Raw genomic sequence first — 11,309 nt, 5'->3', positions numbered from 1 at the left:
CACGGGGCTCTCCGGGGTCTGTCCCGCACACGCGGCCCCGCGGGCACGGTCCCGCACGAGCAGTCACACCAAGCACACGGACCCCCCCGGGCGCGGGTGGGACCCCCCCGGGGTGCGAGTCCCGGGTGGGCGCTGGAAACACCCCCAGCAGAAAAGATCGGGGTCCCCCCGTGTCAGTGGGATGGGGGTCCCCTCGTGGGTGTCAGATTGGGGGTCCCCCCGCCTGTGCAGAGTGGGGGTCTTCCCATGTCGGTGGGATGGGGGACCCCTCTGTGTGTGTCAGATCGGGGGTCTCCCCACGTGTGCCCCCCACCCTGCACACCAGGGCCCCCCTAAGCTCGGTGGGTGGAGGGTCCCCGTGGACCCCAAATCCACGTCCCTGGGGCCACCAGGTGCTGAGAGCAGGGGGGCAGCACCTCCAAACCCAAACCCCCTCCCCGGGCTGGGGGGTCTCTGTGTCCCCCCGCACTCCCTCCCCCCCGGAAAAGGGCCGGAGCGTGTGACCGGGGCCGTACACGCATGAACACATGTGTCCCCACGCAGCACACGGGGGAGGGGCTGGGACCCCCCTTTTTTGGGGTGGGATTATGCAAATGAGAGCCCCTTTAAATCTCCCCGTTCCCGACCCCTTCGCCTCTACCCCGGCGGTGCCCGAGCGTGGGGGGAGACGACACGGAAGGACCATGTGGGTGCTGAGGGTGATCGTGGTCCTGGGGACCCTCCTGGCCTTGGCTGCGGCTCAGCGTCGTAAGTGTGGGTTTGGGGGGGTCTGGGGAGCACCCAGAGCCCGACACGGGACCGTCCCGGCACTCTGAGGGCTACGGGGGGCACCGAAGGGAGCAGAACCCCCCAGAGCCAAATCCTGACTACACCCCAATTATCTCCCCTTGGGGAGCTCGTTGTGGGGTCCTCGTCCTTCTCCAAGATGTAGGGGGGGACCTCCAGCCCTTCGGGAGCGGGGTGGGACAGGGTGGTCCCCATCCCTCTGTAAACGGGGGACACACGACGCCGTGCTGCCCACAAATGGGGGCCCCCTTTGTCTGCGAGGGGAATCCAGCAGCCCCTGCGAGTAGGGGGGCATGGGGGGACTCTTTGGACCCTTGAGAGTGGGGGACGTGGGGGACCCGGCAGACCCCTGACAGTGGGGCCATGGGGGGTCCTTAAGCCCCCTACAAATGGGGTCATACGGGGAGACCTGGTAGACCGAAAGTGGGGAGCGGGGGGGACCTGGCAGCCCCCCGGGAGTGGGGGGCTGTGAGGGGGGTGCCCACCCCACCCTGCCCGGGGCTGCCGGCGCCGGCTCAGCTGAGCGTCACATGAAAGGGCTTTGGAGGCGGCGCCGGGCGCATGTGATGGGCTTTGCCCCGCGTGGGGCTTGGCCCGAGCCCCGTCACATGGCCCGGGGTCCCCGAGGACACCCCACCGAGGGGGCAGCACGTCCCGGGGGGCTCCCCGGTGGGCCGGGGGTGCTGGGCTGGGGTCTGGGTGCCGCAATGCCCTCGTCCCACAGGAGCCGGTGGCCAGAGCCGCGAGCGGAGCCGGGCCTGGAGCGGGCGGCCGGCGGCATTCCGGAGCTGGGACGCGGGGCTGTACCGGCCGTGGCAGGAGGGGATGCGCGACTGCTGGCGAGGTGGGTGCCCTGGGGGGGCCGGGGGGCCGTGGGGGTCTCGGCGTGTCCCTGAGCCCCCCATCCCTGTGCCGGGCAGGCGGCGACGTCACCTTCGACATCAGCAACGACGCTCCCACCATGGCGGGCGCCGACGCCACGTTCTCCATCGCCCTGCGCTTCCCCGGCACCCAGGCGGTGCTGCCCGACGGCCGCGTCGTCTGGAGCCAGAACTGCACCGTCAACGGTCAGCGGCCACCCCAGTCCCCCACCCCTGGCCCCGGGACCCCCACCCTGCGCCCCTCACCCTCTGCTCCCCGCAGGCACCCGCGTGGCCCGGGGCGATCCCGTCTTCCCAGAGCAGCCGGACGAGGACGTGGGCGGCGTCTTCCCCGACGGGCAGCCCTTCCCCAGGGGCAAGCGGGGCAAATTCGTCTACGTCTGGTGGACGTGGGGTGAGGCCCCGACCCCAGCCCCCTCCCCAGGATCTGGGGAAGCCCTGAGACGGTGCTGACCCCCCGTCCCCACCCCACAGGGCGCTACTGGCAGGTGGTGGATGGGGCGGCGTCGCGGCTCACGGTGGGCACGGCCGGGGTCCCCCTCGGCTCCTACACCATGGAGGTCGTTGTCTACCATTACCGTGGCCGTCAGAAGTTCATCCCCATCGGCCGTGCCAGCACTCAGTTCAGCGTCACTGGTGGGTGCTGGCTTGCGGGTGTGGAGTTGCGGGTGCCAGGGCGGTGGGTGTCGGGGTGACGGGTACCGGGGCGGTGGGACAAGAACCGGTGACGGCGACGGCCCCACCGACAGCCCCCCGTGCCCCCCCCAGACCAGGTTCCCTTCGCGGTGGACGTGAAGCAGGTGCAGGACGTGGCGGCGGGCGACGGGCGCTTCGTGCGGAACCGCGCCGTGGCCTTCACCGTGCGGCTGCACGACCCCAGCCGGTACCTGCGCGACGCCGACGTCGCCTACTCCTGGGACTTCGGGGACCAGAGCGGGACCCTCATCTCGCGCAGCCCCACCGTCACCCACACCTACCTGGAGGCCGGGTCCTTCAACGCCCGCCTGACCCTGCAGGCCGCCATCCCCCTCAGCCCCTGCGGCACCTCCGCCGCCCCCATCGTGAACCCCACCACGGGCCCCCCGCCCTCGGCGCGCCCCACGCCCACCCAGCCCGCGGGCACCACGCCGGGCGGGCAGGGCACCACCGGGGCGCCCAGCACCGGTAAGGGAGCGCGGCGGGTCTGGGGGTCCCACGGGCGTTCCCCGACAGGAGTGACCCCCAGCCCTCGCTCTGCCCGCAGCTCCCACAGCCCCCATCGAGCCGGCGGAGCCCACGGGGGGATCGGCGGCTGAGCCCTCAGACCCCGCTGGCACCGAGCCCTCGGACCCCGCTGGCACCGAGCCCGCCCTCCTGGCGCTCAGCACCGCCGTGAGCGGCACCGGGACCGGCTCTCCCGCCGTGTCCGGGGCTCCCCTGCTCCCCACCTCGGTGGCCCCGGCAGGGGACACGCTGGTCACGGTGGCCCCCGCGCCCTCGGAGGGAACGATGGCTGCAGGTGGGTGCTGCCCTGGGCAGGGGGTGGCAGGACGTGTCTGGGGGGTTCCCCAGGGCTCGGTGTCCCCTCGGCCTTTCCCAGCCCCTTCTCCTGCAGATGCAGAGACAGACGGAGCCACGGATGGTGCCACAGCTGGTGCCACAGCTGGACCTGCAGCTGAAGCCACAGTGGGAGCCACAGCTGGAGTCACAGTTGATGCCACAGCTGGAGCCACAGTTGTAGTCACGGTTGATGCCACAGTTGAAGAAACAGTTGATGCCACAGCTGGAGCCACAGTCGATGCCACAGCTGGAGCAACAGTGGGAGCAACCGTGGGAGCCACGGCTGTATCCCTTGCTGCTGCCACGGCTGGAGCCACGGCTGGAGCCACTGCCGGAGCCACCACTGGAGCCACCGCCGGAGCCACCGCCGGAGCCACCACTGGAGCCACCGCCGGAGCCACCGCCGCGCCGCTGGTGCTGGTGAAGCGCCAGGCACCGGCCGCAGACTCCACCGGCTGCATCCTGTACCGCTACGGCACCTTCTCCACACAGCTCGACATCGTCCGTGAGTGCCGGGCCGGGGGCTCGGGGGGGCTCCGGGCGGGGGCAGCTGAGCCCACCCCGCCCCTTTGGTTGCAGAGGGCATCGAGAGCGTGGCCATCGTGCAGGTGGTGCCGGTGGTGCCCGAGGGCAGCGGGAGCAGCGTGGAGCTGACGGTGACGTGCGAGGGGAGGTGAGCACGGGCAGGGGGACGGGGGCGGGACCCCGCGCTGGGGCGGGGGGTCCACACCGGCTGAGCCCCCCCGCCCCCCCGCAGCCTCCCCCAGGAGGTGTGCACGGTGGTGGCCGACCCCGAGTGCCAGACGGCGCAGACGGAGACGTGCTCGGCCGTGGCACCCGCGCCCGGCTGCCAACTCGTGCTGCGCCAGGACTTCAACCAGTCCGGCCTCTACTGCCTCAACGTGTCCCTGGCCAACGGCAACGGCCTGGCCGTGGCCAGCACCCGCGTGGCCGTCGGAGGTGGGAGCGGGACGGGGCCCTGGGGGTGGGGGGGCCTGGGGGGCCGGGGGTGCTGAGCTGTCCCTGCCCGCAGGCGCTGCCCCGGCCTCGGGAAGCCCCACGATTTTTGTGGGGCTGGTGCTCGTCGCCGCTGCCCTGGGCACGGCCGCCTACACCTACAGGTCAGGGGGACATCGGGGGGACACACGGGGGGGGACACACAGACCGTGGGGCAGGGGGCTCTGTGGGATGGGGGGACACTGGGGGGACACACCATGTGGGGTGGGGGGCTCTGTGGGGCGGGGGGAACACTTGGGGACACACACAGTGGGGTGGGGGGCCCTGTGGGGTGGGGGGGACACTGGGGACACACACACCCCCCATGGGGTGGAGGGCACCAGGGAGTGGGGGGACACACACAGTGGGGTGGGGGGCTCTGTGGGGTGGGGGGGACACTGGGGACACACACACACCGTGGGGTGGGGGGGACATGGGACACACACACACTGTGGGGTGGGGGCACCCCGGCACAACCTGGGCCCCCCTCCACGGCCCCCCCAACACTGCCCCCCTCCGTGCCCCCCCAGACGAGTCAAGTACACCCCCCTGCTGGCCGTGGCCCCCCCGGCCCCCCGGCCCCGGGGGTGGCTGCCCCCCGGCCCCGCCCTCCGCCTGCTGCTGCACCGGGCCTTCGGGGGGGCTCCGAGCGGCGAGAGCAGCCCCCTCCTCCGCGGGAACACCGTCTAGGGACCCCCCCCGCCCCGCGCCGCCCCTGCCTGGCCCAAGCCCCCAGACCCGGGGGGGGCCGCGGGCCGTGGGGGGGTCGCGTGGCCTCGGTGCCACCAAGATTAAAGGCTCATCTGCGCCGGTGCCTCCGCCTGGTTGTGTGTCTGGGGGGCCTGGGGGGGTCCCGGGGGGCACAACCAGCACCAGTGCTCGTCACAACACCAGCTTTATTCCTGCAACAGGCACTTGGAATTGGGGGGGAATAAATAGCGGGGGGGCCAGGCGGGGTGGGGGGCTCTGGCCACTGCGCTGCACCCTGGGGGGCTTCGTGCAGCCCCCCCTGCCCCCCCGGCACCCCCAGGCTCTGAGCACCCCTGGGGGCAGGGGAGGGGCACGGCCCCCCTGCTCCTGCTGGGGAGGGGGGGTAGGCAGGGTTGGCCTGTGTTCCCTGCCCGGGCACAGCTCGGGGGGGCTCCCCCGGCCCCCCCCGGCCCCCTCAGGCCTCGAGGGAGCCCCTCTTGGTGCCGAAGACGCCGCAGAACCGGGATGTGGTAGCCATGAGCATGGGCACCTGGTTCTTGTGGGTGATCCTGATCTGCGAGACAGAGGCTGGGGCGGGGGGCTGGGGGGCTGGGGGGGCTCCCCACGCTCGGGGGTCCCTGGGGGGCTCAGTGAGGATGGGGGGGTGTCCACGTACCGTGCAGGGCGGCTGCATCCAGGGCTCCCCATCGACCTGCATAGGCAGGGCCTTCAGTGTCCTGCAAACCCCCCCAGGTCAGTCACTGCGGGGCCTGAGCCCCCCCAAGCCCCCCCGAGCCCCCCGGGCCCCCCCAGACCCCCCTCACCTCAGGGTGAGCTCGGAGCAGGTCGCCAGGCGTGTCCCCGCGCTCTTCAGCCCGGTGTAGATCTGCCCCATCTCCAGAACCCCCTCCAGCCCCACCACCTCCAGCCGCCCGTCACCCAGGTCTGGGGGGCACGGGGGGGGCAGGGCAATGGGGGCAGATCTTTGGCATCCCCTTCCCTATGATGTCCCTGCCCCCATTCCCGTGGCGTCCTCATTCCCATCCCCACCCCCTGTCCCCATCCCCCCGTCACCCCCATCCTCATACCCGTGACATCCCTGTCCCCATCCCTGTGGGGTCCCATCCCCATATCGTCCCCATCCCCATGGCATCCCTGTCCTGGTCCCTGTGGTGTCCCATCCCTGTCCCTGTCCCTATCCCTGTCCCCATCCCTGTCCTTGTCCCCGTGGTGTCCCATCCCTATCCCTGTCTGTCCCCATCCCTGTCCCTGTCCCTATCCCTGTCCATCCCCATCCCTATCTCTGTCCTCATCCCTGTCCCCGTGGTGTCCCCATCCCCCTGTCCCCGTGGTGTCCCCCCCGGCCCTGGGCAGGGGTCCCCCACCCACCCTGCACGCAGCTCCGGAGGGTCTCGCTGTCGGTGACGTTGGGGGGCTGTGCCGCCCTGGGCCCCCTCGCCCGCCGGGTCTCGCCCCACAGGTTGGACCCCCCGTGGGTGCTGGGGATGTTGAGCACTGCCAGCCCCTCCAGGGACCCCCCCAGCTCCAGGGGGGTCCCGCCGACCTGGGGGGGGGGCACGTCAGGCCGGGCAGAGCCCCCCAACTCCCCCCGCCCCGGGGCAGGGACCCCTCCCACCTCCACACTCAGGTGCTCCTTGAGCCTCTTGCAGGTGGAGAAAAGGGTCTCTGAGGTGGCAAATTCCAGGTACCAGAGCTTGTTCTTCATCCTGGGAGGGCAGGGAAGGGGACAGGGAGGGACAGGGATGGGGACAGGGAGGGGACAGGGAGGGGACAGGGATGGGACAGGGGGGTGGGGACAGGGATGGGGACAGGGAAGGGGACAGGGAGGGGACAGGGATGGGGACAGGGATGGGGACAGGGAGGGGACAGGGATGGGGACAGGGATGGGGACAGGGATGGGGACACCAGGGGGGTGGGGACAGGGAATGGGGACAGGGAAGGGGACAGGGAGGGGACAGGGATGGGGACAGGGATGGGGACAGGGAGGGGACAGGGATGGGGACAGGGATGGGGACAGGGATGGGGACACCAGGGGGGTGGGGACAGGGACACCGTGGGGATGGGGGACATCACGGGGACATGATGGGGATAAGGACACCACAGGGATGGGGATGCCAAGGGAACAGGGATGGGGACACCACGGGGACACCGGGGGAGTGGCCCTGTCCCCCCCCCACCTGCTGTTGAACTTCTCCGGGTGCTTTTCCCGCATGACGTGGAACCGGTGGGCGATGGAGGCGTCCTGGGGGGGCCCGGGGGGGACAGTGAGGCCCTGGGGGGGACACACGGCCCCCCCCCGGTGGCCACCCCCCTCCCCACGCACCACCCCGACGGAGAAGTAGTTGTTGATGATGCCCTGGGGCACCGGGTCCCCCTCGGCCGCCGGGTCCCGGGGCAGCACCTCCAGCCCCCACCGGTCCATCTGCACCACGGTGCTGCTCCTCAGCTCCCACAGGATCCTGCGCAGGTCCTGCCCCGCGTACCCTGCGGCGGGGGGGTGTGGGACGGGGAGAGGGGCTGGGGGCACGGGGGTGTCCCCGGGCTGCCCCGCCCCTCTCACCTCCCCCCCAGCGCAGGCAGCGGGCCAGGTCGTTGCCGGTGCCCAGGGGCAGGACGGCCACGGGCGGCCGGCGGGGCAGGTTGGCTTTGTCTGCAAGGAAAGAGGGGTGAGGAGGGGCCGGGGGGTCGGGGGGGGCAGCGCCCAGCGAGGGGGGGGCAGCACCCACCGATGGCATCCAGGATCCAGCCCACGGTGCCGTCCCCCCCGCACACCAGGACACGAAAATCCGGCACGTCCCGGAAGAAATCCAGCCTGGGAGGGAGGGGGTCAGGGCTGGGTTGGGCCCCCCCGGGCACCCCAGTGCCCCCCTGTCCCCATCCCCACTCACCCGGGCATGGGGCCTCCCTTCTGCAGGTTATAAACCTGCCGGGGGTTGAGCAGGTACTGGAACTTCCGGAGCACCCTGGGGGGACAGGGGGAGCTGGGGGGGCTTGGGGAGGACAGGGAGGGCTGGGGGGACCGGTGGCCACCCCCTCCCCACCATAATGAAATATGGTCTGACCATCATCCTGGTTCCCACAAACCACCCCATCCCATCTCACCCCACCCCATCCCTTGTCCCCCTCCCTGTCCCATCCCACCCCATCCCGGCCCCCCCCCGGGTGCAGAGCAGCCCCAGGACCCCCCAGCCCCCCTTTACCTCTCCCCCTGTTTCCCTCCACTCTTGGGGTTGACGAAGACGAGGAGTGGGTGGGTGTCGGGGGGGGGACTGACCTGGGGGGAGAGGGGATGTCAGCCTGGCCCCAGGGGTGGGCAGATATGGAGGGGACTCGAGGGGGCCCATGGGGGTCCCGGGGGGGTCCCAGAGGTGCGGGAGGGTCGTGGCTCACCCGCAGCGCCTGCCCCTCAGGGGTGGTGAACACTTGGGGGGTCTCCTCCACCGGCGTCCCACCGTTGTCTCTCTGGCTGTCCTGCCTCTCCTGGGACCCCCACACCGGCTCAGGGGGGCCGGGTGGGGAGTGGGGGGCACATCCCTGCCCCAGGAGCACCCCCAGGACCCCACTCACCAGCAGGACGGGGTAGATGGAGGCGGGGGGCAGGACGTGGTCCCGCAGGACCCCACAGTCGCAGGCTGGGGGCACGAGGGGCTGGCACTCCTCATGGATCTGGGGACAGAGGGAGCAGGGGGGCCACGGGGACAGGGATAGGGACAGCAGGGGGACCATGGGGACAGGGATAGGGACACCACAGGGGTGGGGACAGGGATAGGGACACCACAGGGATGGGGACACCACAGGGATGGGGACAGTGCAGGGATGGGGACAGTGCAGGGGTGGGGACAGGGATAGGGACAGCACAGGGATGGGGACAGCACAGGGACAGCACGGGGGAGGGGCTGGCACTCCTCGTGGATCTGGGGCCAGGGGGTCAGGGCGGCCGGGGGGGACTGGGGACCCCGGGCCCCCCCACCTTGCGGTGGCACCACACGCAGTTCAGCCCCGTCAGGCTCTGGAAGCTCCGGATCTTCTTCTGGCACTCCCTGCACTTGGCACCGTCACAGCCGCCCCTCACCCACACGTGGGCCTGGACCTGCAGGTGACCCCCCAGGTCACCCCTCGGCACCCCACCCCACCCCACCGGCCGGGTCACCCCCGGCAGGATGGGTGGATGGATGGATGCCCAGGTGGGTGGGTGGGTGGGTGGATGCCCAGGTGGGTGGGTGGATGCCCAGGTGGGTGGGTGGGTCGATGCCCAGGTGGGTGGGTGGATGCCCAGGTGGGTGGGTGGGTCGATGCCCAGGTGGGTGGGTGGATGCCCAGGTGGGTGGGTGGGTCGATGCCCAGGTGGGTGGGTGGATGCCCAGCCGGACAGACGGACGGACAGTGGACTCACCTCGGCCTCCCTGCGGTTCTTGGCGTAGGTGCTGATGCAGTTGTGGGGGGCCCGGCGGGCGCAGCGCTCGTGCACCGTGAACCGGCACACTGGGGGAACAGGGCTCGGAGCTGGGCCCTCCTCCCACCTCAGCCCAGCCCTGTCCCCAGCCCTGTCCCCATCCCAGCCCATCCCATCCATCCCATCCCATCCCATCCCATCCCATCCCATCCCATCCATCCCATCCCAGCCCAGCCCAGCCCTGTCCCCATCCCATCCATCCCATCCCATCCATCCCATCCCATCCCATCCCATCCCATCCATCCCATCCCATCCCATCCGATCCCCTCCCATCCCATCCATCCCATCCCATCCCATCCATCCCATCCCATCCATCCCATCCCATCCCATCCCATCCCATCCCATCCATCCCATCCCATCCATCCCATCCCATCCCACCCCACCTCATCCCATCCATCCCACCCCACCCCACCCCTCCCAGCCCAGCCCTGCTCACGGCAGCAGCGCAGCCCCTGTTTCCGCAGCCCCACGAGCAGCCCCTCGCACACGTTGCAGAAGGCAGGACGTGAGAACTGCTTCAGGCGCCAGAGGTGCTGCCCGTCGTCCTTCATGTCCTGGGGGCACACGGGGGGCACTCGGGGGGGGTCCCGGGCAGGGGGTCCCCCTCAGCCCCCCCAGACTCACCCCCTCGAGCCCCAGCAGCACCAGCAGCGGGATGTTGGTGACCCCCCCCCGCAGCCACTCGCCCAGGGACACCGTCCCGCTGCCGTCGTAGTCGATCTCCCGCATCATCTCCTGCAGGATCTGGGGGGACACGGCGCTCAGAGGAGGGGCAGGGGGATGGGGGGCATCCCCCCAGATCCACACAGCCCCCCCAGCCCTGCTCACCGGCTTCAGCTCCGTCACATCCCAGTCCAGGTACTGGGCCACCCTCATCATCTGGGTGATGATCCGATCCACCTCCTGGGGGGGAGTGACAGCTGGGGGGGTCCCACAGCCCCCCGACATCCACAGACCCCCCTCACAGCCCCCCCAGCTCCCACAGCCCCTCAACAGCATCCCAATGCCCACAGCCCTCCCCCCCCTCAGTCCCCCCACAGCCCCCAGTCCCCTCCCCAGTCCCCCCAAAGCCCCCCGGTGCTCACCGAGCTGTCCAGGACCCCGTTCCCGTCCTTGTCATACAGCTTGAAGGAGACTGTGGGGAGACAGCAGGTGAGGTGACCCCAAATCTGGGCTCCCCTGTCCTTGGGGCTCCCCCAGACCCCCTGGGACCCCCCACTCACATTCCAGCTTGTCCTCGGGGCGTCCCCCCTCCAGCAGGGAGAAGTAGCAGGAGACATCACTCAGGGAGACGCAGTCGCTGCCTGTGGGGACGGACCCCGTGAGCCCCCCAGGGACCCCAAAACCCCCCCGGGCCCCCCCCGAGCCCCCCCTCACCGTCCTGGCTCTGGAAGGAGGCGAAGAGGCGCCGGCACAGCGGCTCCGGGACATCGTCGCTCTCCAGGTACCTCCGCAGGAACCGCGAGAACCCCTCCAGGTCGAGGCTCTGGGGGGCACAGCTGGGTTGGGGGGCTGGGGGGTGACCCCCCGACCCCCCCGCGCCCCACGGGGGGCCCCCAGGTCTCACCTTGCCCTGATGGGGCTGAGCCAGAGCCCCCTCGGTGCCGAAATCCTGCAGCACGTCCTGCACCCTCCGGCTGCTGTCTGAGGGCAGGGACACGCGTGTGCTCTGACATGTGTGCTCTGACATGTGTGTGCTGGGCACGTGTGTGCCCTGACGTGGGAGAGGCCACACACGTGTGTGCCCTGACACGTCTGCACAGGAGAACACGCGTGTGCTGGCACACAGGAGAGGCCACACACACGTGCAAGGCTGCTGGGGGCCACACACACACGCACGCACACACGCGTGTGGAGCCGCTGTGTGTGCGTGTGCGGCTGCCCCTGGTGTGTGCACACGTGTGCAGAGCCCCCACACGTGCGCAGCCCCCCTCCCCCGGGTG

General features: G+C 71.0%; 2 protein-coding genes across 3 annotated transcripts; one reads left to right on the top strand and one right to left on the bottom strand.

Annotated features, from left to right (window-relative positions):
- The first annotated feature begins 441 nt into the window (after positions 1-441).
- Positions 442-5,015, top strand: PMEL (premelanosome protein). Its single transcript, XM_039380081.1, has 12 exons — positions 442-747; positions 1,511-1,630; positions 1,707-1,853; positions 1,930-2,061; positions 2,142-2,303; positions 2,436-2,831; positions 2,911-3,165; positions 3,262-3,711; positions 3,786-3,879; positions 3,964-4,166; positions 4,240-4,327; positions 4,733-5,015. Exons 1-12 carry the CDS (start codon positions 528-530, stop codon positions 4,890-4,892), a joined length of 2,427 nt encoding a protein of 808 aa, XP_039236015.1. The 5' UTR covers positions 442-527; the 3' UTR covers positions 4,893-5,015.
- A 65-nt stretch (positions 5,016-5,080) lies between these two features.
- Positions 5,081-11,004, bottom strand: DGKA (diacylglycerol kinase alpha). 2 transcript variants are annotated; one of them, XM_039380089.1, is made up of 22 exons: positions 10,934-11,004; positions 10,744-10,852; positions 10,590-10,670; positions 10,452-10,501; positions 10,195-10,269; positions 9,991-10,110; positions 9,803-9,920; positions 9,307-9,395; positions 8,884-9,003; positions 8,481-8,579; positions 8,304-8,393; positions 8,114-8,187; positions 7,802-7,876; positions 7,640-7,725; positions 7,474-7,563; positions 7,237-7,397; positions 7,091-7,155; positions 6,529-6,619; positions 6,282-6,456; positions 5,717-5,837; positions 5,569-5,629; positions 5,081-5,461 (listed from the first exon to the last, which is right to left on the bottom strand). In XM_039380089.1, the coding sequence occupies exons 5-22, from the start codon at positions 10,243-10,245 to the stop codon at positions 5,099-5,101; spliced, it is 2,049 nt and encodes a 682-aa protein (XP_039236023.1). In that variant the 5' UTR covers positions 10,246-10,269; positions 10,452-10,501; positions 10,590-10,670; positions 10,744-10,852; positions 10,934-11,004; the 3' UTR covers positions 5,081-5,098. The 2 variants fall into 2 exon arrangements, with proteins under 2 accessions (XP_039236023.1, XP_039236024.1); XM_039380090.1 differs by having other exon boundaries at positions 5,283-5,466.
- Positions 11,005-11,309: the final 305 nt, after the last annotated feature.

Source organism: Pipra filicauda, unplaced genomic scaffold (genome assembly GCF_003945595.2).
Source record: "Pipra filicauda isolate LSUMZ 115617 unplaced genomic scaffold, ASM394559v2 scaffold185_size1782982_pilon, whole genome shotgun sequence".
Taxonomy (NCBI): Eukaryota; Metazoa; Chordata; class Aves; order Passeriformes; family Pipridae; genus Pipra; species Pipra filicauda.
This window is presented reverse-complemented; position numbering and strand designations above follow the sequence as displayed.